Source organism: Gymnoscopelus microlampas (assembly GCF_963454915.1).
Source record: "Gymnoscopelus microlampas genome assembly, chromosome: 13".
NCBI classification, from domain to species: domain Eukaryota; kingdom Metazoa; phylum Chordata; class Actinopteri; order Myctophiformes; family Myctophidae; genus Gymnoscopelus; species Gymnoscopelus microlampas.
In genome coordinates, this window is record NC_139950.1 from 40,924,978 (window position 1) to 40,949,779 (window position 24,802).

Below are 24,802 nucleotides of genomic sequence, written 5' to 3' on the forward strand. Positions count from 1 at the left end.
AGTTGATATTGGTAACAGCCTACACATACAGGATATAGCTGACAATAGTGAATGTCCAGATATTGGTGATACCTTGACCACAGAGAAGAAAAATATTAGTGCATATTCAGATAAAGCCGAGAAGAGAACTGGAGAGATTCTACAAGCTAATACATGTGCTACACCCATGAAAATGCGTGTGGGCAACAGAAATGCCAAACGTACACTAGGTGATGAGTGGGTGAGGCCAAAAAAAATAATTAAAAAAACTGTCTATTGCATTTGTGAAAAAACAAATGACCCAGCAAAAGCTATGCTTGAATGTAATCTCTGTGGATGCTGGTATCATATGGACTGTGTGGGAGTTTCACAGAGTCGAGACATTAAAAAAACTTACTTATGTGTGTTTATCCACCACTTGCAATCATGAGGCATTGATACAGGGGATTTTATATACAGAAAAAAATAGTTGTGTTCAGGCACAGAAATAGAAAGAAATAGAAATAGATCACCATTCCCCTGCACTTCATGACGAAGATGAAGAGCCTTTTGTGGAAATAAATAACTCTCATGCACTTCATGAGAGCCCTGTAGATGAACAGCCTTTTTCTGGAATGTGAAATTCACATAGAAATAGATCACCATTCCCCTGCACTTCATGACGAAGACGAAGAGCCTTTTGTGGAAATAAATAACTCTCATGCACTTCATGAGAGCCCTGTAGATGAACAGGATGACATGCAGACTCTAGATATTAGTACTGTTCAGAGTGTCATGGGACCTGGTGCAACATTAGGACCCTTCAAACACGATGCCCTTGAACCTGCTAGCTTTACTTTGCAGGCTTCTGATTGGAAAATGTTTCACTCCTACAGACCAAAAGGAAGTAGACATTTTAAGAGGTTTGAATGGCAAGGGCTATTTGCCAGAAAATGCAAAATATATATTTATTCACAATCGATAAAGTACAATGTATTGGTAGCTTTAATGATTAAAAACTCTGTCCACATGTCAACCAGTACTAAAGTGCATAGGGCTACTAAAGAGACAAAAAGCTTGGCCAAATAGCTGTACTGAAATGTAGGCCTACTCATTGAAGTCTGTACACACTAGTTAAACACTGCAAATCAGCAAGATATAAACACTCAGAGCCATGTGTAATTTGGCATTAAAGATCACTGCAAATGTACACTCAAAAAGGCCAAAAGCCATGAACACCACAAAAAGAGACAGCAATCAATTAAGTGCCAATCTGCAGTATAACTATTAGCCAAGTATCTTATCTGTCTCAGGCCGTAGCCGAATTAAACCTGTGGTTGGTTAGACAGCTTGTTGTAACGTTTATAGCCGCAGGGGCTGTAGCATCTGACCAAACAGTGCTCAACTAATAAAAAGGTAGCAACATAAAACATAAAAACAAAAAGGTTAAAAGAACAGCGGTCAACAGTACACAGGCACAAGCTGTACTGAAAGCGGCACTTTTTGCCACTTTTCTGACCTCTGACCTCACTGGACGGCCCGCCACACTTTTTTTTACACCTCTCCCGTTTAGCGGACAGTGTGGTATTGTAGAGGAGGTCTCCCTGAACGCGTGCGTATGTCCAAAGTGTTGCCTCGCGGAGCCGTCTCCTGTGCAGCGCCCACTATTGTCTAAAAGTGGCACTTTTCTGACCTCTGACCTCACTGGACGGCCCGCCACACTTTTTTTTACACCTCTCCCGCTTAGCGGACAGTGTGGTATTGTAGAGGAGGTCTCCCTGAACGCGTGCGTATGTCCAAAGTGTTGCCTCGCGGAGCCGTCTCCTGTGCAGCGCCCACTATTGTCTGAAAGCGGCACTTTTTGCCACTTTTCTGACCTCTGACCTCACTGGACGGTCCGCCACACTTTCTTTTACACCTCTCGGGCTTATCCGAGAGTGTGGTATTGTAGAGGAGGTCTCCCTGAACGCGTGCGTATGTCCAAAGTGTTGCCTCGCGGAGCCGTCTCCTGTGCAGCGCCCACTATTGTCTGAAAGCGGCACTTTTTGCCACTTTTCTGACCTCTGACCTCACTGGACGGACCGCCACACTTTTTTTTACACCTCTCCCGTTTAGCGGACAGTGTGGTATTGTAGAGGAGGTCTCCCTGAACGCGTGCGTATGTCCAAAGTGTTGCCTCGCGGAGCCGTCTCCTGTGCAGCGCCCACTATTGTCTGAAAGCGGCACTTTTTGCCACTTTTCTGACCTCTGACCTCACTGGACGGTCCGCCACACTTTTTTTTACACCTCTCCCGCTTAGCGGACAGTGTGGTATTGTAGAGGAGGTCTCCCTGAACGCGTGCGTATGTCCAAAGTGTTGCCTCGCGGAGCCGTCTCCTGTGCAGCGCCCACTATTGTCTAAAAGTGGCACTTTTCTGACCTCTGACCTCACTGGACGGCCCGCCACACTTTTTTTTACACCTCTCCCGCTTAGCGGACAGTGTGGTATTGTAGAGGAGGTCTCCCTGAACGCGTGCGTATGTCCAAAGTGTTGCCTCGCGGAGCCGTCTCCTGTGCAGCGCCCACTATTGTCTAAAAGTGGCACTTTTCTGACCTCTGACCTCACTGGACGGTCCGCCACACTTTTTTTTACACCTCTCCCGCTTAGCGGACAGTGTGGTATTGTAGAGGAGGTCTCCCTGAACGCGTGCGTATGTCCAAAGTGTTGCCTCGCGGAGCCGTCTCCTCTGCAGCGCCCACTATTGTCTGAAAGCGACACTTTTTGCCACTTTTCTGACCTCTGACCTCACTGGACGGTCCGCCACACTTTTTTTTACACCTCTCCCGCTTAGCGGACAGTGTGGTATTGTAGAGGAGGTCTCCCTGAACGCGTGCGTATGTCCAAAGTGTTGCCTCGCGGAGCCGTCTCCTGTGCAGCGCCCACTATTGTCTGAAAGCGGCACTTTTTGCCACTTTTCTGACCTCTGACCTCACTGGACGGTCCGCCACACTTTTTTTTACACCTCTCCCGCTTAGCGGACAGTGTGGTATTGTAGAGGAGGTCTCCCTGAACGCGTGCGTATGTCCAAAGTGTTGCCTCGCGGAGCCGTCTCCTGTGCAGCGCCCACTATTGTCTGAAAGCGGCACTTTTTGCCACTTTTCTGACCTCTGACCTCACTGGACGGCCCGCCACACTTTTTTTTACACCTCTCCCGCTTAGCGGAGAGTGTGGTATTGTAGAGGAGGTCTCCCTGAACGCGTGCCTATGTCCAAAGTGTTGCCTCGCGGAGCCGTCTCCTGTGCAGTGTCCAATTTGTATAGGCTATGCACTCCTTTGAACAGCATTTATCCATTTATATAAATTATTAATGTTTTAAATCCCTTTTCGTTACACAGAAACATAATATGTGTTGTATAGAAACATAATATGTCGTTTAAATGCTGAATTTATAGTTTTAATGTGCAAATTAACCGTTTTTCAATGGCTCCTTTTTGCTCTAGAGGGTACTCTTATTCTGAAGAGATCGTCCACCGGAAGTCTTATTGTTGCCACCTTATCGTTGCTGACGGAACACAGCTAGCGACAGACAGGTAAGGGGCTGAACAAATCCTACATATTCCACGCTTTAAGAAGCTCCTACCCCAATATTTTCCAATACATACACATTTCAAAGATGTTTTGTGCGCGCATGTTCATTTTGTACTTGGGTGCTTGGCTTGAGGTGACCCTTATTTTGTCGTACAACCATAGCTAGGTTGCTAAACAACTCGTCTAGTCCACAGCAGCAGCAGCAGGATCCATAAGTTATTTATTGTGCGGTCTCTGTCAGGGACAACAAACTGTGTTTAACAACAAACCCCCAAATGTATGCGTGTCTGCGTTGATCATCTTGTCATATTAGCTGTTCCAGAGATAAGCCTAGGCAGTTGAGCTTAATGCTATCCCTAATATGTCAGTTGAGTTTATTGGGCCCCGACTGCATTGGTCTTATACTTTAGGTTCTCCTTTCCACCCACCACCAAACTAGTTCTGTGACTGCTCTGTACAATCCAGTATAAGAGAACTGGGCACATTTTGCGATGTGGGACAGTAGCCACAAGCAACTCTTATTAGATTCTATTTTTAATATCTGGAATCTAGAGTTGCAATACCAACCCTTGACAGCCCATACATCCAAACAGAAAAGTCCTATTTGATTGTATTTAAACGAGGTTAAACTCCCCAACATTGCAGCTGTGCAGAACGCTTGGGTTATCGTCTTTCTAGTTTTTGTTAAATAAAAATCCACCATATACATGTTATTATGAGCTACTTTCTGTCAATAAATTCAATGTAGATGATCATTTTTCAAAGTGTTGGAGTTTGGAAGCGCTCGTTGGAATCACTCAGTGGTCCTGCATACCACCTGTTTCTAAAAGTCACATAATGCAGGAGGCAGTAGGACGTTGCGTTTTTGAAAACGAGCGCTTCCAAACTCTGTCTCTGACACTTAGAAAAATGATCACCTGCACGGAATTTATTGACAGAAAGTAGCTCATAACATGTCTATTATGAAACAAAAACTTTGCTGATAGAAAGAGGATAATTCAAGCTTTCCGTACAGCTGCAATGTTGATGAGTTTATGTTGTTTAATACAATCAGATAGGACTTTTCTGTTTGGATGTATGGGCTGTATTGCAACTCTAGATTCCAGATATTAAAAATAGAATCTAAGAGTTGCTTGTGGTGGCTATACTGCACTGAACAATCCAGTACAAGAGAACTGGGCACCTTTTGTGATGTGGGCTTTTTTTTTAGCATTACATTTAATTATTTAATAATTGTATATGTCTAAGGGTGACCGTATACTGCTGTACACTGAGTGAATGCTAAAAAGTGCATTGTTGTTCTTGAGTGATAAGAAATGGGTTATAAGATGAAAACGGGGAATGAATGTGTAATTATTGGTACCCCCCCACAAAATTGTGTCCTGTTCTCCTCAAAAACCCAGGACCATTTCTCTCAAGTGCCCAGTTCTTCGGTTACCATATGAGAGTGTACAAATAGACACTTTCAGGTACATTTGGTTCCATGTGTACACTCTCAGAGTTAGGTTATAAGTGAACTCCGGTCCATTTGGTCCATTTTGCAGATTTTGCACACACTCGGTTAAATTAACATTCAAGATTTTACTTTGTAGATCGAACAACTGTGTTCAAGGTTAGATCAAAGTGTGATTGTTGTGACATGGCATGTCATACATTGCAGAGGTGAGGCCGCATACGTCTGTGATAGAAGATCCCCCTGTGCCCTTGAGCAGTTGGTTGTTGCTGGAGTGTTGCCATGGAGTTGGCTCACAGTCTCCTGCTCAACGAAGATGCCCTTGCTCAGATCACTGAGGCAAAGAGGCCTGTATTCATCTTCGAATGGCTTCGCTTCCTGGATAAGGTTCTGGTGGCAGCAAATAAGGTGAATATTGCATTGTGTACAATTTAGGCATTTATCCAGAGCGACTTACAAAGTGCAAGATCAGAGTAAATGGCATAAACCATAGTTAACAATCAACAAGGTAAATGGTGACATAAATAGAGTGCGAAGAAAAACAATTACAGTAAGTGCTAACTAGGATGCCAGGTAAACCTCACACTTAGCATCTGAACATTGCTATATAAATAATATTAGCATTTTTGGCCAAGCAAACAGTATGTATCTATCAAATTAACATACAGTATCATGTGTGCAAGTATGTATTCAATTAAATATTAACTAATAAAAAAACTGCTCTGCCCGTTGGTATAGAACATTAAAATTTAAGAAGGGCTCGCTTTGGAAAAAGCCTGATACCTGCGGTTACAGCTGCTTAACAGCAGGCCTCGCTGAACAGGCTTGAGGTTGTGCTGCAGTCTCTTTTCTCTCACAGATGTTCCAATACAATTTTGTCTTTCCCCATACAAATTCCGATACTTGAACTTGTGTATGGGTCCATACCAAGTACCGATTCGATACTAGTGCATTATAAATAATTTAGATCTAGGAAGGAATATATAAATTCCTTTAATACATTGTTAAAGTGCAGGAACAATTTAGTAAGATTAAAATATTTAAATAGTACAGTAACAGTATAAATGGTATTGCAACATCAAATAAAAAAGTAAACATTCAAAATAAACCAGAATTATTTCGCATAAATGAGATAGCATTCATCACGTGATAAATTAGGTGGTATCGGATTTGTAGCGACTACTTCTTCCCAATATTCAAAACCATTTAGAAGTAGTGCTATGAGGCTGAGCTTTGGCAGGAACTGTGTGACACGTTTCCAAACAAAACCAGAACACTTCTTGCTGTTAAGGTGATTTATTAACACAAAATAATAAGGTCCAAAAATGTTGTACTGACAATTAGATGAATTAAACGCCAAACGTAGGTTAAACGGTCAACAGAAAATATTGAGCCTGGCTCACCCCCATTCTCTCACTGAATGCCCTTGGCTGCCCGAGACACACGTGACACACCTGAAATAAACTAAAGGTAATGAGCAGACACACAGCAGGAGCTAATCACTCAATTAATGTAGGAAGTGGGACATCAAAACAAAGCGTGGGAAAACCAAACAAAAATAAGATCAACAAGCAAAATATATATTTTGGCTCCTACAGGATTGGTGCATAGACTTGCATACTCGCCAATACTCGCCAGCATTTTAGGCAGTATCAGGCATTTCTGATACTGGTATTAGAACAACTCCACTTTTTATGTTGTCATAGCTGTTGTCTCGCTGTTACTGTGAGAGCTCATGTATGCTGTTGTATGTTTCGTTGTCAAACAAGTGTAGTGCTGTGGAAATCAAATTTTCCCTGTGGGACAATAAAGTCTGAAAGTAAAGGGACAAATTCAAGTCTCTAAGTAAAGGTGATGTGTTCGTCCTTATGGTTCATGAGTTTGTTTTGTGTATGCTTGGAAGGTGGATGTGAAGGAGAAACAGAAGAAGCTAGTGGAACAGTTAACAGGACTGATTAGCAGCGCTCCCGGACCTCCAACCAGAAAACTACTGGCCAAAAACCTTGCAACTCTCTACAGCATCGGTGACACTTTCACTGTCTTCCAAACTCTTGACAAGTGCAATGACATCATCAAAAACAAGGATGATACACCTGCATATCTGCCAACAAAGCTGTGAGCTTGCATTTATTAAATACTTATATATTTTCGAGTAGATGTAATGATGGGTTAATAGTGCATATTCTTTTACACACACACACACACACACACACGCACACGCACACGCACACGCACACGCACACGCACACGCACACACACACACACACCTACCTTAGTGTTAGTAGCTAAGCCAAATGTTAATCTGTAGAATCATGATGTTTTGTGTTTAAAAGGGGGGATTAAGTTTGCATCAATAGATTAAATGTGCTTTTTGCTGCCATTAAAGGGCAGTAGCCATGGATGAAATCACATCTGTTGTGACCTACAGTGCTTAATATACACACTATAATGTGTAACCTCACTAAGCAAATATGGCACATGGATGGTTATTATTATTATTAATTATTATTATTACAACAACAAAAATGTCCATGTAAGAAAAGCACGCTACAGTCAAAATTAAATGAAAGTTGATTGTATGTGAAATATTTACATAAAACAATACCTACTATTGCCTAGTAAGAAAAACACCAGTTTTTATTTTATTTTATATATCAATGTCAATTATCTATGGTTTTCTACCTTTTAACTTGACATAAATAATTGTTGTTTCAGTGCTGCAGTGGCATGCGTTGGGGCTTTTTATGAGAAGATGGGCAGGATGCTGGGAAGCTCCTTCCCGGATACCATTAACAATCTCTTGAAGGCTTTAAAGAGTGCAGAGGTATGTCGTTAAGGAAGACAAACTGTGAGCTGCCATATGGACACTGTAAATTGGGAAAGACCATACAAGACATATGTTTTATGTATCACTCTGCTTTCCTGTTGCATTGTTTGGTCTAGTCCCAAGGCAGAGGGGAGATCCTTCTTAGTCTGCAGAAGGTGCTGAATGGACTGGGTGGGGCTGCAGCTTCATGTCACCGGGATATCTACAAGAATGCCCGCTCCCTGCTCACAGACAGGTCCATGGCGGTGCGCTGTGCCGTAGCAAAGGTCTGTGAGAGGATTTCGCCATTTTATGTTTACATAGTATCACAGGACTATTCATGATTTAACAAGTATCTTTCAAATAAAAGGTATATGTATGGTAAAATGAAATTACCTCAGTGATAGTCATTTTGTTGAGGAACATTTATAAGAGGCTCTGGGATAGCATTTCTACACTTCCATAAGCATGGTGGTTTGCACAGATGGTTGCACAAAACAGTGATGGCAAAGATTATCAATTACTGGAAAACGTCATAATTATTCTTTCATTTATATACCCTGTAAAACTGTGATGTTGTGCATGTGTTATACCCCCATTGAGAAAGACAACTTATAAAATATCACATAACTGACACTGTATGATTTCAATATGGTTTTGTAGTTTAAATATTGTAAGTAATCGTCACTGTGTTGTCTATATATGCGGGATACACAATTTATTTTGCATGCTGCATAAAGTACATTTTACTAATCGAGTACCATATTTATTCCTGATCCCTGAGCAGTGCCTCCTGGAGTTACAAAATGAGGCTGTGTTCATGTGGACCACAGAACTGGAGAACGTGGCCACGCTGTGCTTCAAGGCCCTGGAGGGCTCCAACTATGGGGTGCGGGTTTCCGTGTCCAAACTGCTGGGAACAGTCATGGCCACAGCCCTCATGCCGAAACAAGCATCAGGTATTGGTCACATAAATTACGAAGTGGAATCAACCCATCTTAACCACTTAAACCATATATGCTGTACTTTGTTGACCAGTGTGCCCCAGGGGTCCATACTAAGCCCCCTTTTTTCCCTTTTACAAAAGCCCTTTACTTTTTTCTCTCGAAATAATCGGCGAAAATAGCCAAACTAGAAGCTCACAACACGTTGCGATGATGGGACATGTCGTGAGCTTGTACATCTTCACTGAGTGTTCAGCTTAGAATTAGGATGCTAGGGTTCATGTGGTAAATCAAATAAAAAATACAATCAATTTTGCGCTACAATGATAACAACTAATGGTTTTAATCTCTTCTTCAGTGATGCGTCAGAATGTGAAACGGGCCACACTGGAGGAGGTACTGGAGCTGATGGCTACCGGTTTCCTCCGTGGGGGATCTGGCTTCTTGAAAAGTGGGGGTGAAATGTTGAAGGGAGGAGGCTCTGTCAGCAGGGAAGTGCGGGTGGGCGTCACGCAGGTGAGCCATATTCTCTTCAGTCAAACACCACCACAGTTAAGAGTGTGATTTTTTTTTTATACTTTAGTCCACCTTGAGTTGATTTCATCGTTTAATTTTCATGTCAATTGTCATGGAAATGTACAAGTTTCCATGAGTTGCTATGCTCACATACTGTAAAAATGCCACTAAAGGCTACAAGATGTGATGAAACAGAATTACTTTGTTGAGAGCTTTCAATCACACAGATTGTCAAATCCTGTTCTGTGTATCTCGTTATAGTCCTTTTAGACACATACAGGCGTAACTTTTAACAAAATTATCTAATTCCAACATGTTGTTCAACTTACAAGAAAACATCTGTGGTTGTCTTGACATTGTATGCTGCACAAGCAAGTTAGAGAGATAACATTCATTAAAAAAAGTTATATGAAGTCTTCTAATTTTAGCCACGATGACGATCTATGATTGTGCTTTCATTGAGTTTGTGTCCTGTCGTTCAATTTACCGTTTGGTTGTGTCTCGTGTTATGATGTGCACGTAGTGTGTTCACTTCTCTATATGATTTTCTTTTGCAAATTTTATTCCATGACTCCTTCACAGGCCTATGTCGTATTCGTCACAACTCTCGGCGGTCAGTGGCTGGAGCGCAACTTTGCCACTTTCCTGTCACACGTGCTGGACCTGGTGTCTCACCCACGGGCCACGCAGACACACGTAGAGGCTGTGTACTCACGACGTTGCGTCTCCTTCATGCTGCGTGCCACCCTGGGGGGTTTGCTGGGAGAAAAAGCCCAGATTGCGGCGGGCAAAGAAATCTGCCAAGCCATCAGCAAGCAAATGAGGGCTGTGGGTAAGGAGGATGGGGGGGAAATATCACGGTTCAGAGCATTACAGAGTAAGTACTCGTCATTATTACTTTTTTTCTCCCTTTCACCATTCATGTTTATATTTATTTATTTAGCTTTTATTTGCTTGTGGTTTGCTTGTGTTGTGTGTGGAGTTGGCTTTGCTTGCTTTCCTTGGATTTTCATTACCTTTTCTTTAGGTCATTTTTATTTCCTTGACATTTTCAAAGTGGGCAGCATCATACAGTCATTAACATGAATTTGTAAATGCGCTATTCAGGCTCAGGCATGCATTCTATTCTCAGCTAGTTGGCTTTTTTGGCACACTATCAATGTTTTACAAACCCCAAATAAAAATAAAATAACCTGTCCTCACATACTGTATGGCTTAGATAGGCAGAAATGCTTGATGGTACTAAACCTGCTCACAATCAGTAAAAGCAAACCACATTTTTAACTCATGGTGACAAGACATAATATTTAGCAATTTGCATCTATTGAGCTTTCCTGTTTGCCTCCTACAATGTCCTTTCCTTTCCTAGCGCATCATCTTTTTTTTTTAATAATCACCAATCATTTTTATGATCGCCATTGTTTCTTTAAAAAAAGAAAGAAAGATGATTCTTACTCTGTGATTTGCTTTGAAACCTTTGAACTGTGGACTATGTCAAAACCTATTTTCTTGTCTTGTACTCTTGATGTTCTTTGGGCACATCATTTGACCCAGTGAACCATTGTACCTTACAATGCACGGTAGAAAATGTCATGTCCTAAGATGCAGCTTAGTGTACTACATTTTTCATTTACCAATTGTACCCAGACTTTAATTAACAGTTTGTTATTGTTCAATATTCTGACTGGGTATCGCGTTAATAGTCAGTCTGCTATGCTAGCTCTTTCTTTTGTAAAAATATTGATAATGTGTATTGAAGGACCTCTTCCACCTTTAAATATCAGCTTTATCAGTTAATTTCCCCATTCCTTCGTTGGGTGCTGCTGTGCTTCCCACTTTCTTGACTTTGCCTTTTTTGTCTCTGCTATTTTTCTGCAGCATTTTCAGATTTAGCCAAACCATTACATTTTTGTGAGCTCTGAGGATTTAAGTTGATGCATAATACATGGCAGTATCCTTGCCGCCTTGGTCCTGACATGGAACCAGTGATTGCTGTTAATATGATCACACCATGGTTTTGTTTAATGAACAAAGCCTCAGAGCTCTGTGTATGGGTCGTTCAGTGCAGTGCGTCTGTTTCTACTCCATGGGTTTTCTACTGCTGTTGGTGCAGGGCTTTGCAGTTTGCTGATGTGTGACAACCTTGCATGGTTCATGCAAGGGTGGCAAGCAGCTATTTAAGTTATTAAGACCTCCATGTGCAATAGTGTCTGAGGATTATGATTAACCAGTAGTAAAATTACAGGATGTGCCTTCCTTGTTTGAGAGAATTGAAATGTGTTTTGATACAGTGCAAGTCAACTTATCCTACCACAATGTTTGAGTACTAGCATGTGACAGCAACATTATTATTATTATTATACAATGTTATGGAATTGAGGGATGTAGACGATCTTAACTCTGTAGTTTAGATTAGTTTAACTCCCAGATTAGCTTTGTTCAACTTGGCCATTTTGGCACTTTTTGTGCTGACAAAACTGTTTTTTTTCTGTTTCCCCCTGCATGGCGTTCTTTCAGAGGCCGTGGTAAATGACACCAGTGGAGAGAACAAGGCAGGGGCAGCGGATGTCTCTGCCAGTCAGCATGTCATGGTGTGTGCCCTCAAGGAGCTGGGCAGTCTGGTCCACAGTTTGAGTGCTACCGCCTCACCGCTTATTCAGGAGCCTTCCATAGGTGAGATGCTCACGCTAGTATCAATCAGGGTTTCAATTCTATTTTCCTGCACCATCAGATATCCAGACAAAGACACCCCTGCTGGGGTGGAGAAACATTTCTGTACAAAAACAACCCTGCTGTTGGTCATGTGAGCCTATAATTGCAGCAAATGATCATTTAGTACCTGAGCTAAAAATGTGTGCTCAAGTCGTTTCTTTGTTCCCCGTTTCCCGTTCCCTAGGACTTGTGGAAACTGTGACCTCAGTGCTGCTGCACCCGAGCATGGCGGCCCGTTTGGCAGCTGCGTGGTGCCTGCGCTGTGTCACCGTGGCGCTGCCCTACCAGCTGACCCCGCTGTTGGACCGCTGTGCAGAGCGCATCAACAACCTGAAGAGCTCCCCCGAGGCTGTGAGCGGCTATAGCTTCGCCATGGCTGCCCTACTGGGAGGGGTTCACCAGTGCCCCCTGGGCATCCCCCACTCCAAGGGCAAGGTCTGTAGAAAGCACCGTGACACACATTCTACCATTGATACATCTACTACGGTTCATGTTTCCTGTGGGCTAGAATTGAATATATTTGGTCTTATTGCTCCAACTAGGTTTAAAAAACCTTATTCATTCCCAATGGGCAATTTCTGATTTTCATCCGCCTGTCAGAGGCTGGTATTTTTCTCAGTAGCTATACCGTTACTCATTGCATTTGTCTGTTTTTCCACCGTTTCAGCTGGTCGTGAGTATAGCTGAGGACCTCCTGCGGACAGCGGCTCAGAACAGCAGGCTTTCGCTGCAGCGCACACAGGCGGGATGGCTGCTACTGGGAGCTCTTATGACCCTTGGTGAGGACAGGACTGTCCCTCGAATAATAACATTTAACACTCACTGTGTGTGTGTTTGTGCATATGCATATAAAATCATGTTTCACCCTTGTTTTCTGGACTTGTGGTTAGATCTCAGTCAGAGCTACTTGTAATGTACAAGACCTCCTTTGGTCAATAAAGGGGCAGAACTTTGGAACTCTACCCACTTATCTAAATCTAGACTGATGACAATGTTTTTTTTAAGAGATGACTCAAATTATTTCTGACCATAAGAAATACATTTCTTATTTTGATTAGTTCGTTTTTTAGATGATAGATTATAATTCTTTTTAGAAAAGCCTCCTGTGGACAGGTGTTGAAAAATGGTGTGGTAGAAGGTAGGGTTGTCCGATATTGGCTTTTTTACCGATAACCGATATACCGATATTGTCCAACTCTTAATTACCGATACCGATATCAACCGATACCGATATATGCGGGGATTATTGTGATTAGGGTAAGCTCAAATTTCATATCACACACACCATATACAGTAAGAACTCCTGTAACTTATTTATAAAACTTATTTTCAAAAACCGATACCGATATTTTCCCGATATCAATTTTTATGCTAATATCGGCCGATAATATCGGGAGGCCGATAAAATCGGACATCCCTAGTAGAAGGGCAAGGCAACGGCAAGGCACCGTCCTAGACGAGTGGTTCTCAAAGTTTTTCATGTCAAAGACCCCCAAAATTATATGTATTTGGCTGATACTCAGCCAAATACCTGATACTGATACTCTTATTTTGGAAGAAGAAAGAGGCCCCTACAATCAAACTCTGGCTCAACGAGATGACAGAATCCTTACATTTAGAAAGAATCAGATTTATATTCAAAGACAAACTGAAAGATTTTGAAAAGATTTGGAAGCCTTTAGTCTCCTTTCTTAAAGGTTGATAGGCTAATCCTTGTGGATGACCCGTGTAGCACGTAATCTGGGGCAGCACTTCTGGGGAGGGGGAAGGGAGGCGGGAGGGTCCCTTTGTATTTTGCTTAAGTTTGAGTGTATTCTTTTCATTTTACCCGTCTATTTTGTGTGTATGTCTGTTGGTTTTTGTTTAAAAAAAAAAGGAAGCAATCCATATGTATGAACAGAACTGTATAATATTACCCTGTGCTTCACAATAAAAAAAGATTTGAAACAAAAATAGCAGATCTACAAGCTCATAGCGCTGCACAAAGTGACGTGCTATGAGCTATGAGGATGCTACACTAACTACTTTAGCTGGGGACCCCACTTTGAGAACCAATGATCTAGACTAGAGACTGTCCAATGTGATTGTGTTGTCAAATAAACATAAATCAACACCACTGTACATGGTGTTCTGACACACAGTGTTCCTATGTGTACCCAGGTCCCTCCCTAGTTCGCTATCACCTTCCCAAGATGCTGCTGCTGTGGCGGAATGTGTTCCCACGCTCCCAGAAGGAGCTCGAGGCAGAGAAGGCCAGAGGAGACTCCTTCACCTGGCAGGTCACACTGGAGGGCAGGGCAGGGGCACTGTGTGGTAAGGACACACATTCATTCAGTCATTCATTGTACAAACCCACAGAGATGATCATTTCGTGGATGGATTGATTCTATATTGTTCTGCCGGGAAATTCACCTATACTGTACATAATGCAACTATTAACTACTTTTATTCATCACTTGTTTTGGGCATGTCATGTGAGATGGGTTGGGGCAATAGGAGTACGATGAAGTATAATATACCCAACAAAAGAGCAAATGCTTATTTTTTAACAATCTCTCTCTCTGTCGCGCTCTCTCCCTGTTTGTGTCAATCTGGCTCTTGTGTTTTCTATTGGTCTCTTTCTCTCTCTCTCTCCCCCCTCTTTCTCTGTCTCTCTCTTCTCTCTTCCCTAGCCATGCGTAGTTTTGTGGCACACTGCCCTGAGTTGCTCACAGAAGACGTTATCCGGCGTCTGATGACTCCCATAGAATGTGCCATGACCATGATGTCCCAGTGAGTACCAGAGCTCCTCTATTCACTTGAATTCACTCAATGCTGATTTGACTTGCTAAAGTTATCGTTACACTATACAGGGGCTCAATATTCAGGCTTTATGGACGCAAAACATCTCTTTAACGGAACATCACTATTTTCCCCCTTTTATATGATAATAAATCCATTCTACATCATGCGTTCTTGTGCTCATTCTGTTCAGTGTCCCTGCCATCACCAAGGTCCACGGTGCTCATCTTAAAGCCAGCGCTGCTATGGTGAGGCTGAGGCTCTATGACATCCTGGCTCTCCTGCCCCCAAAGACATATGAAGGTAAGAACATTGGTCCTCTGTATCTAGTCCTCTCTGAAATGTGTAGGGAAAGTGTTTCAAAGCAGCACTTCTCTCCTTGTGCAGGTAGCTTCAATGCTCTCTTAAGAGAACTGGTGGCTGAGTTCACTTTGACTGACAACTCAGCCAACACCACCACCTCCTTGCTGCGATCACTTTGTCACTATGATGACAGCGTGCTTATGGGCTCCTGGCTTCAGGAGACAGACCACAAGTCCATAGAGGATCAGGTAACAGCTCAAATTATCTATCATGTGGGAAAACATGACTACTATTTTGTGTTTGTGCGTGAAAGATAGGCAAATTCTGTTTTCCTTCTCTAATGGACTCCTGCAAACTTTGAAAGCCAATCTTAGTCAATCACATGACTAGAGATAATGTGTACCGACTTGCATGATGTTTGGACAAATCTGAAGGAGTAATATAAATAGTTTTGTAAGAATCGGCCTCTTGGTGGCGCTATAACAGGCCGATGTAGAAAGTTTGGGCAGAGGTTTTTACTTGGCCTCCTAGGAATATGCGTGCAAAGTTTCATGCAGATCGTCCAACGGTGCCGGAGATTAGTTGCTCACAGACGGACACACACACTGTCACACGGACAGACAGGGGCGAAAACATAGTTTCGGCCATGCCTTTGGCCTGGCGGAGACAATAATGATATCTGATTATCACACATTATGATCTCACATTGAACACACAACCCAGCAGGAGTAACTACGTAACCATGGACATGTGCCGCTCTGTGCAGAATAGACAGTATTTACTGTAATGGGCATTGGGCATAGTTTAAGCTTGTATTAATCACTAACACTAACTAGTCACCAGCCACTTCTTTTTGGCTGACATTGATGATTTCACCGGGAGGTCATAACGCATGCAGAGGAACACACTATCCGACCTAGTTCTGCTCCCTGCTGAATAGGAGCCCAGCTGAGCATGGGCCCTGAACAACCTATAGGAGTTGCTAGTGCAGTGACAGAGAATACACTCCCTGCAGGCTTCCCACCTGCAAACATGGCCAATTTTGTTCATGGGAGCACCTGGCCAAGCCGGAGGCACCGCAAAGGAATTGAGCCCCACTGAGTCCCCACAGTGGTGGGCATGAACTTTACCCCTGTGCCACCTGGATATGCCCTCTTTTTAGTACTTCTTGTACATTCGTTTCTGCTGAGGACGGTACAAAACTACTCTGAATATCTTGGAACCGTGAATAATTTTGCTAGCTGTGAAATAACCATTATTTAGTTACAGATGATAAAAACAGCATACAAGCACAAACCCCAAATGGTATCTCCTCAGTTAGTTAATAATAAAGTATTTAATTGGGTGGTCGAGGTTGGATGTGTGTGTCTGTGGGGGGTGTCCAGGTGGAGTAGAATTAAAACGCTTTCCCATCTCACCATAGAGGCCTGCAGGGGTCGTTTCCCAGCAGCAGTGTCTCCAACGGTCTGACAAACACAATTAGCAGTATTCGTGGGTGTGAAGGCAGCAGGAAATTGTGTCCTTGTTGCTGCACTAGTGACTCCTACTGGTTGGTCAGGGGCCCTGTTCATTCAGGAGGGGAACTGGGGAAGGTAACGTGAACCTTTGCATGCATTAAGCTCTCCTGTTGAAACTCCTCACTAACTGTCCAGTGAAAAGATACAGCTGTCGACTCCATATGTATCAGTGGAGGCATGTAGCCCTCTATTCCCTCCCCAGGTCAACTGTGGGGGTTGGCAGCGACAGTGACTGCGGTACACATGGGGGACTGGGAATGACAAAATTGGGGAGAAAATTAAAATAGTTGACAGTTAATAAATAATATCATGATGATTCATATTGCAGCTGCAGCCCAACAGTGCATCTGGCAGTGGGGCTTTAGAACATGACCCCTCTTCCATCTACCTGCGTGTTCCTGTGGGTGAGGACATCGCTGGGCCCCTTCCTCTGGGTGTATCTGTCATCGATGCCTCCGTAGCGCTGTTTGGTGTGGTCTTCCCCCATGTCTCCTTCAAACACAGGTTAGATAGCTTTCGGATATTTGCATAACGTCAACCATTTGATGTAATATTTACAACATCGTTGGTACGTTTTAGTCCTCTGCCTGTTTCCATTCCGTGCTTACTCTGTAACGCCCCATGAATAAAATGTATTTCATCGGACCTTGCCACACAGGCTGCAGATGCTCGACCACTTTGCAGAGTGCATCAAGCAGGCCAAGGGCATTCGTCAGCAGGCAGTCCAGCTTAACATCTTTACTGCAGTACTTAGTGCCCTCAAGGTGAGGACCAATCCATTTTCATTCTCTGCTTTGATGCTTCAGCCAGAAATATCAGATTTCCTAACCTATATCGCATTATTTAGCTGATGCACAATTAATGCTGCTTTTCCTTTCTTCAATTCCTGTCTACAGGGTCTGGCGGAGAACAAGAGTACCCTTGGTCCTGAAGAGGTGCGTAAGTCGGCCCTGGCGCTGGTAATGGGAGCCTTGGACAACCCCAACCCCATCCTGCGTTGTGCTGCTGGAGAGGCTCTGGGGAGGATGGCTCAAGTGGTGGGAGAGGTCACCTTCATTGCCCGGATGGCACAGTACAGCTTTGACAAGTAAGTAAGCCATTAAGTCCCTACCGTCCGTTGGCCCAGTGTGTTTTCTTGAGTCTTTTTTTGTATTATTTGACTTCGTTTTAAAAATCCTGGACAATTGAAATCAAAGCGAGTCCTTGTAGTACATTTGAATTATAATAGATAGACCAGGATGCCATTCCGTTACAATTAATGCATAATATCACAAAAGTGGTCAGAAGGCAAGGGAAAGAGAGAGAAGAAAGAGAGAAGAAGTGGCACAAACCGGAATCGGTCAACTGGGGCCACATTTACATAACATCTTAAAAGTAGCTCGTAACTGGCCCATTTAGGAGAACATCTTAAAAACAATGGCCATTCAGTTCAAATTTTAACGGTTGTCAATTTTAGGTGTAAGATTAATTCACAGAGCATTTTAGTGGTAAAAACAGGTCAGTGAGAAGTGAGTGGTAGTTGAGAAGACTTTTAAAAGACTAAATCACAAACTAAGACTTAATCACCAAAGTAATTGATAGAATAGTTGCTAAGAAAAATAGCTCTCAGCAGCTTTTTGTACCCGGTAAGTTTTAAAAGAAAACTCTTAGCTTGGACGTTTTAGTGCCGTTTAGGAGAAAAATACTGTGAATACATCCCCTGATTTACATTTGACTCACTTAGAGAATGTGGTCACATCCCTGACTGAACGTCTGTCGTGTCCAACCTTGAGCTGCATAATGTTATTCATGTTTTTCAGGCTGAAGTCTGCCCGTGATGTGGTGTCAAGGACAGGCCATTCTCTGGCTCTGGGCTGTCTGCATCGATACGTCGGTGGAATTGGCTCCGGCCAACACTTAAAGACCAGCGTCAGCATCTTGTTAGCCCTGGCCCAGGATGGATCCTCCCATGAGGTTCAGGTGAGTAAGGGGATAATCCTAGAGAATGCTTTCGGCTTTTGGACAGTTTTGTTTATTGCATACGCTGTACACACGATCATCATTGTTGTTTGTGGTATGGAATCATCTGAATGCTAACTCTTGACTTTCCTGATGTTTTGTTGCCAGACGTGGGCCCTGCACTCTCTGGCTCTGATCGTGGACTCCAGTGGTCCCATGTACAGGGGCTACGTAGAGCCCACCCTGTCTCTGGTACTCACCCTCCTCCTCACGGTACCCCCCTCCCACACAGAGGTGCACCAGTGTTTGGGTCGCTGCCTGGGAGCCCTCATTACCACTGTCGGACCAGAGCTTCAAGGTAAACGTGGCAACAAACTGACCCAACCTCCTGTCGTCAAAACCATCAGAAAAGTGTTCTTTTAACTCTAGACTGCAAATGGAACCAAATGGAACCATTACTCTGAGAGTGTACAAACGGAACCAAATGATGCATTTGGTTCTATTTGTACACTCTCTGAATTAAATTAACACTTAGCATTTTACTGTGTACTGTTACAAAAGCGTGCTAATTATTTCCTGTGTAATGTAATTAAACTGTACCCTTGAATGTTCCTAAATAGACCAGCAGGTGGCAATGTTATCCATTTTAATCTAATAATAATCAGACCGGTAGCCCACTCTAGCAGTCTTGGAAGCAAAAGATGATACCTAATGCAATGTATCTTGTATTTTCTGCTCAACCTGTCTGTCTGTGGGGTTTGCCAGGAAATGGTGCCACTATCTCCACCATCCGCTCGTCATGCCTGGTTGGCTGTGCCATCATGCAGGATCACTCGGACTCGCTGGTGCAGGCAGCTGCCATCTCCTGTCTACAGCAGCTACACATGTTTGCTCCCCGCCATGTCAACCTCTCCAGCTTGGTGCCCTGTCTCTGTGTAAGACCCCTGAGCTTATAATGTACATGGGTACTGCATGAAGACATTTGTTCTGCAATTATCAACCATCATGATCCGGTTACATATAAACTGGGGCTCCGTAAGGGGGGAAACCCTTGAATCATTCAGAGAGCCTAGAGCAAGACTGGGGCCCTGGAATACGCCAGAGATACCAGGCTAAATACTTAGCTAAAATACCTTTTGTTCTTGAATACATGCCGTTATCCAGTTCCTTGTGTCCAAGTGATTTTGGGCTATTTTAAATGTGTGATTTGTTGCTGCTTGTCGCCAGTAAAAACAATTTGCAAAGAGCTGTGTTTACAAGTGACATAGTTCCCATAACCCGAAGGGATGGCTGCGTGTTTCTAAGTGACATCAACCCCATAATCAGAAGGGATGTGGCGGCTGTTTGTATCCCAGAATCTAGAGGGACGGGCGCATTGTACTTGGCTATTTGGTTTTTAACAATGGCAAGGGCTTTTTAGGATTTGTTTCTGCTACTTCAAGGGAGCATATCCTGCTCAGTATACAGTGAAAATGCAAGAAATCGTTACATTTTAAAAACAAAAAAAGCAATATTGTTGAAATTGCTCATGCCCTGCATTGGCAAGTACTAAAATTAAAGCACTTGTACTATGTCATGAAAAGGTGGTATCGGTGCACCCATATTTTTTTAATATGTCACTTTAACTACTATTATTATAGGGCCTGGGAGCCCAGGTGTCAGGGGACCCAGGATTCATAAACGACCCCTGCATATAAAATTGTTTCTCACTTGTGGTTGTAATGAATTTTAGGTAACACTCTTTTTTCCCTAAAATGGATAGATTGCATTTAGAAATAAATGCTTTTATATAATCCTTGGTTGTGCACTTTATGTTAATGTTAATGTAAATATACTTGCAGTCTGTCTTGATTGTTGCGTTTTGACTGTGCTCCTGACAGGTGCACCTGTGCAGCTCTCACCTTCTGCTGCGTCGCGCTGCAGTTGCCTGTCTGAGACAGCTGGCCCAGAGGGAGGCATCAGAGGTATGCGAGTACGCAATGAGCCTGGCCAAGAGGTCAGGGGAGAACAAAGACAATGCCACCATCAGTGAGTGCAAACCTTGGAGATTACCGCAACGTCTAGTGTTGTCATGGGCCTCGAATCTGACAGCGTGATCGTGACTTGTGTCATGTTTGTCCCTGGCATAGATCTGAAAATCACAGAGACGGGCCTAGAGGGGGTTCTGTTCGGCATGTTGGATCGAGAGACGGACAGAAAGCTGTGCCATGACATCCATGACACACTGGGCCACATGCTCTCCTCTCTTGCTGTGGATAAACTCCCCCACTGGCTGAAGCTCTGCAAGGATGTCCTAGCAGCCACCACAGGTAATTACACTGTCATTGCTTTCCCTGAAGTTGAGCTGACACGATATGATGAATACTAAACATTGAACTGAAAGAAATACATTTTGCTGAAGGTGAGGGAAATTTGATACTCACATTTACTACATTCACAGTTAAGCCCGATTTATACCTCCATCGTATGACAGTGTCACACACAGAACATGGCCAATCTAAAAGTCCACATTAGTGTAGATCTACAATGTTTGGCGTGCGACTTAAAGCATAAATTAGGCATTATCAGTTTAGTAATGCACATGGAAAAGTCAAGGGTGACGATAAGCTTTTAAAAACCTTTCTCAGTTTACTCTAATGCACATCTGATAATAGGATTGATAACGATCACTGACTGCCAAGGCGTTGCTGCTGCATAAACAAACATTCTTTATTCTTGCTTTCACATCATTGGGTATTGTTATGTTGAATTCGGTGATCTCCCCTTTGCAGAGGTTGGAACAGTGGTGCCGGTCACCTTTGACATCGGGAAAGACGAGGAAGACTCTGAGAAGAAGGACGAGATGGACGACGACATCATGTTCACAACGCTGGGCGGAGACGACAATTCCAAACCTTCTGTGGCGCCACGCTGGGTGACCAGGGTGTTTGCTGCTGATTGCTTGTGTCGCATCATCCTGCTGTGTGAGAACGCAGACAAGAAACACTTCGACCTGGCTGCTGCCCGCTCTGCTAAAGCCAAAAACCCCAAAGGTATGATGCACTTGGCATGCTGCCAGTGCAGACATAAAGTATGTGCAGTTGTTTTATACTGTACCACCAGTGACTTGTAGCTCAATGCTGCCTTCTTTGTGTGCCATACAAAGGACGTGGGCATTCTTGCTGGTGGTGAGAACTGAGGGTGTTTTTTTAATGATTAACACGGGGAAAGTAAAAAAAAACTAGCAGCAAGCCTGGTCTTCAGCCTCTTTTGCGTTCCCTTCACTGGCTTCTGGTTCACAAAGAAATGCTTGATTGAGGCTATTTTTTGTTATTTATAATCAAGTTTTGCTGCTTTTTGGTCTATGATTAAAAAGCTTTGTTTGTTTTCCTCATGGTTGTTCAACTCTAAAACTCTATGCCCGGTGAAAAAACTGCATCTTCATGATGCAGTTTTTCATTTCAAGCAGGCATTACGTTGAATGATTCAACTCCTTAGCTCTAAAAAACATCTGGTTGAAGATGTATTGGTGAAATCGCCTGGTCGTTTAGCTTTTGGTTACCACTACCAACATGCCCTCGGACTTCCACAGCACATAACTGAATACCACCGCTATAAACTCTGACGTGACCTTCGCTCACTTCATCTCCATGGTTCCAGGTGATCTGCTGGTGCTCCATCTGTCGGACCTGATCCGCATGGCCTTCATGGCAGCTACTGACCACAGCAACCAGCTGAGGATGGCTGGACTGCAGGCCCTGGAGGACATCATTAAGAAGTTTGCCTCAGTGCCAGAGCCTGAGTTCCCAGGCCATGTTATCCTGGAACAGTACCAGGCAAATGTAAGCCTGTCACAAAGCTACTGAATTACATTAGGTCTCTCAAAAGTCAAAGAAATTGTCTAAACTTTATATGACAGTTTAGACAATTAGAACATGTGGGAAATAATTTCACAACGTAGTTGTTTTGTACATCTTTCACTTAATGCCACTAAAGAAACATTTGTGCATTTAAGGTTGGGGCTGCTCTCAGGCCTGCGTTTTCTCCAGATACACCGTCCGACATCACAGCCAAGGCATGCCAGGTAAGTTCTGCACCAATGACAAAGAATCACTCCCAAACCACAATAAAGAGGCCCTCCGCCCTCCCATCCTTAAAAACTGTCCTTGAAACCCATTTTTTCAGAATTGCTTTAACTAGGTAATGCCCCCCACCCGTTTGTTTTAACTTTTTTTTTAACTTTTTATTTTATTACCTAATAAAGTTAATGTATCTTTTTTTCTCCCATGTACAGCAACTTTGCGTACTTATAAAAGCAGTATCATTATTTTGTTTACTGTCAAATATTTACACCATGGTACCAACATTCCTGTTTCACATGTGCTGAGTCAAAGCGCTACGAGGCGGTATAACAGCGGTCGCAACCACAACCAGTTTGTTTGTTCTACCGCATTCATTCTGTTGAAGTAACGTTCCTCTTTTATGTCTGTGCAGTTCCACAGCATTCATTCTGTTCATTCTATTAGAAGTAACGTTCCTCTTTTATGTCAATGCAGTTGTACAGCATTCAGTCCATTGAAGTAATGTTCCTCTTTCATATCTGTGCAGTTGGACACCCTATGTAGTGTAATGCGGCTCCGAGGTTTAAATAACTGTTTGATTGATAGTGGGTGCTGCCGCAGTGGCTGCTAATCTCTCTGGCACACTGAGTCATCTTCCCCTCAGAATCCAACAATGTCAAGGCATTGACATAGCAGCAAGTGCTGTATTTCCTCTTCTCTTTATCTCTGTCTCTCTTGCTCTCACTCCACCATCCCTCCCTTTCTGCTTCTCTCTCTCTGTCTGTCTTGCTCCTTCTGCCTGCGGAACAGTGTCCTATATCCACTCCACTCATGCAGAGTAAAGCTGATTATAAACTTGCACTCTATTTCATTCTCTGCTGCTGCAGCAGTTTTATCAAGCCATTATGGCTTTATATAACATACAAGATCTAAAAATGTTCCTCCCTGGCCTAAGGATAAGAATAAACAACGTAGTTATTTTTAAGGCAATTTGAGTGAGGCTGCAGGTAAAATGTTTTACATACATCGAAATGAGAGCAATGTTCACATACACAAAGAACCAACTGCAATGTCATGTGACCATCAGGGACTATGATCAATTCATTAACTCATTCACTGCCAGGAATGAATTAATTAACCGTCTCCGGTCCCCTTGCCAGCGAAAACTGTGATTTTACTGTAAAAATCATGGAATATTCTCCGTGACCGCCGTCCTCACGGAGATCGACTTACAATTACACGCACGGGGGTCCAGTATAATCGGGGGGGGGGGGGGGGGGGGGGGCGAATTGTCCGGCCGCGATTCTCCATTCCAGGGCTATGGCCGTTTTAAATGTGGCTTGTATTTTGAAAACAACATAAATCCGAGAACAGAAATGTGAATCCTTTAACATGAAAGGAGGCGATCTTTTTTTTTTTGTGGTCACGTGATCTCTGGGTGTACTCTTCTTCGGTGGTGCTTGGATCATTCACAGGCTCCCCCGTCCGTCCGTCCTTACGTCCTTGGCAGTCAATGAGTTAAGACCTCCAGACCAACACAAACTCTTAGCTGGCATAGAGTTTAATCCCGCCAGTGCCTGTGGCATCCCTTCACCATCATCCCTTGCATATGAAAAGAGATACGTGGTGGGCTTGCACTGCCACCAGTCTGCCACCTCCTGACTCATGTGTGTATCTACAGGTGTGTAGTACCTGGATCGGTAGTGGTGTAGTCAGCGACCTCAACGACCTGCGGCGAGTCCACAACCTGCTGGTGTCCTCTCTGGACAAGGTGCAGGCTGGGAAGGGCTCCTCCAGCCAGCTGTACAGCGAAAGTGCCACTACTATGGAGAAACTGGCTGTTCTCAAGGCATGGGCTGAGGTGAGACTGAAACCCCCTCTTCATCTCTGCTCAGAACACGCAGTGCGCGGAACGAAGCTGATTGCAGTCTTTGTGTCTCTCCGCCCCCGCAGGTGTATGTGGTGGCGATGAAAATCAAGAAAGAGGCGGAGTCCAAGCCACCCGTACCGGTACAAAGCACGGAGGATGATGAGGATGATGAGTATGGAGTAGACGTGCTTCCTCCCGACTGCCTGATTAGCCTGGTGCAGCCGGAGCTGCCCTCCCTGAGCCGCCTGTGGCTGGCCATGCTGCGAGACTACGCTCTGCTCACTCTGCCGCCCGAGTTCTCCAGCCAGCTGCCCCCCGACGGTACTACACTGTCTACATTTAAGTACTAGACATGTTCCCTGGTGTGGGATTTAGCTGCGAATAAGCAGCTAACAT

General features: G+C 43.6%; 1 protein-coding gene across 2 annotated transcripts in view; it reads left to right on the forward strand.

The window, feature by feature from the left end:
• The first annotated feature begins 3,490 nt into the window (after positions 1-3,490).
• Positions 3,491-24,802, forward strand: part of heatr5b (HEAT repeat containing 5B) — a 29,326-nt gene continuing 8,014 nt past the window's right edge. The window contains exons 1-28 of one of the 2 annotated variants that reach the window (XM_084077299.1): positions 3,491-3,528; positions 5,187-5,387; positions 6,883-7,094; positions 7,695-7,803; positions 7,923-8,072; positions 8,573-8,744; positions 9,088-9,245; positions 9,828-10,122; positions 11,763-11,918; positions 12,142-12,392; positions 12,625-12,736; positions 14,118-14,270; positions 14,630-14,729; positions 14,932-15,041; positions 15,126-15,289; positions 16,887-17,062; positions 17,217-17,322; positions 17,455-17,645; positions 18,358-18,517; positions 18,665-18,854; positions 19,262-19,431; positions 20,377-20,524; positions 20,626-20,805; positions 21,268-21,528; positions 22,136-22,317; positions 22,491-22,559; positions 24,218-24,397; positions 24,490-24,727. In XM_084077299.1, coding sequence (XP_083933425.1) covers positions 5,262-5,387; positions 6,883-7,094; positions 7,695-7,803; positions 7,923-8,072; positions 8,573-8,744; positions 9,088-9,245; positions 9,828-10,122; positions 11,763-11,918; positions 12,142-12,392; positions 12,625-12,736; positions 14,118-14,270; positions 14,630-14,729; positions 14,932-15,041; positions 15,126-15,289; positions 16,887-17,062; positions 17,217-17,322; positions 17,455-17,645; positions 18,358-18,517; positions 18,665-18,854; positions 19,262-19,431; positions 20,377-20,524; positions 20,626-20,805; positions 21,268-21,528; positions 22,136-22,317; positions 22,491-22,559; positions 24,218-24,397; positions 24,490-24,727 — 4,519 coding nt within the window. In that variant the 5' untranslated portion in view covers positions 3,491-3,528; positions 5,187-5,261. The remainder of the gene's footprint in view (positions 3,529-5,186; positions 5,388-6,882; positions 7,095-7,694; positions 7,804-7,922; positions 8,073-8,572; positions 8,745-9,087; positions 9,246-9,827; positions 10,123-11,762; positions 11,919-12,141; positions 12,393-12,624; positions 12,737-14,117; positions 14,271-14,629; positions 14,730-14,931; positions 15,042-15,125; positions 15,290-16,886; positions 17,063-17,216; positions 17,323-17,454; positions 17,646-18,357; positions 18,518-18,664; positions 18,855-19,261; positions 19,432-20,376; positions 20,525-20,625; positions 20,806-21,267; positions 21,529-22,135; positions 22,318-22,490; positions 22,560-24,217; positions 24,398-24,489; positions 24,728-24,802) is intronic. The other variant, XM_084077300.1, reaches the window with a different exon arrangement.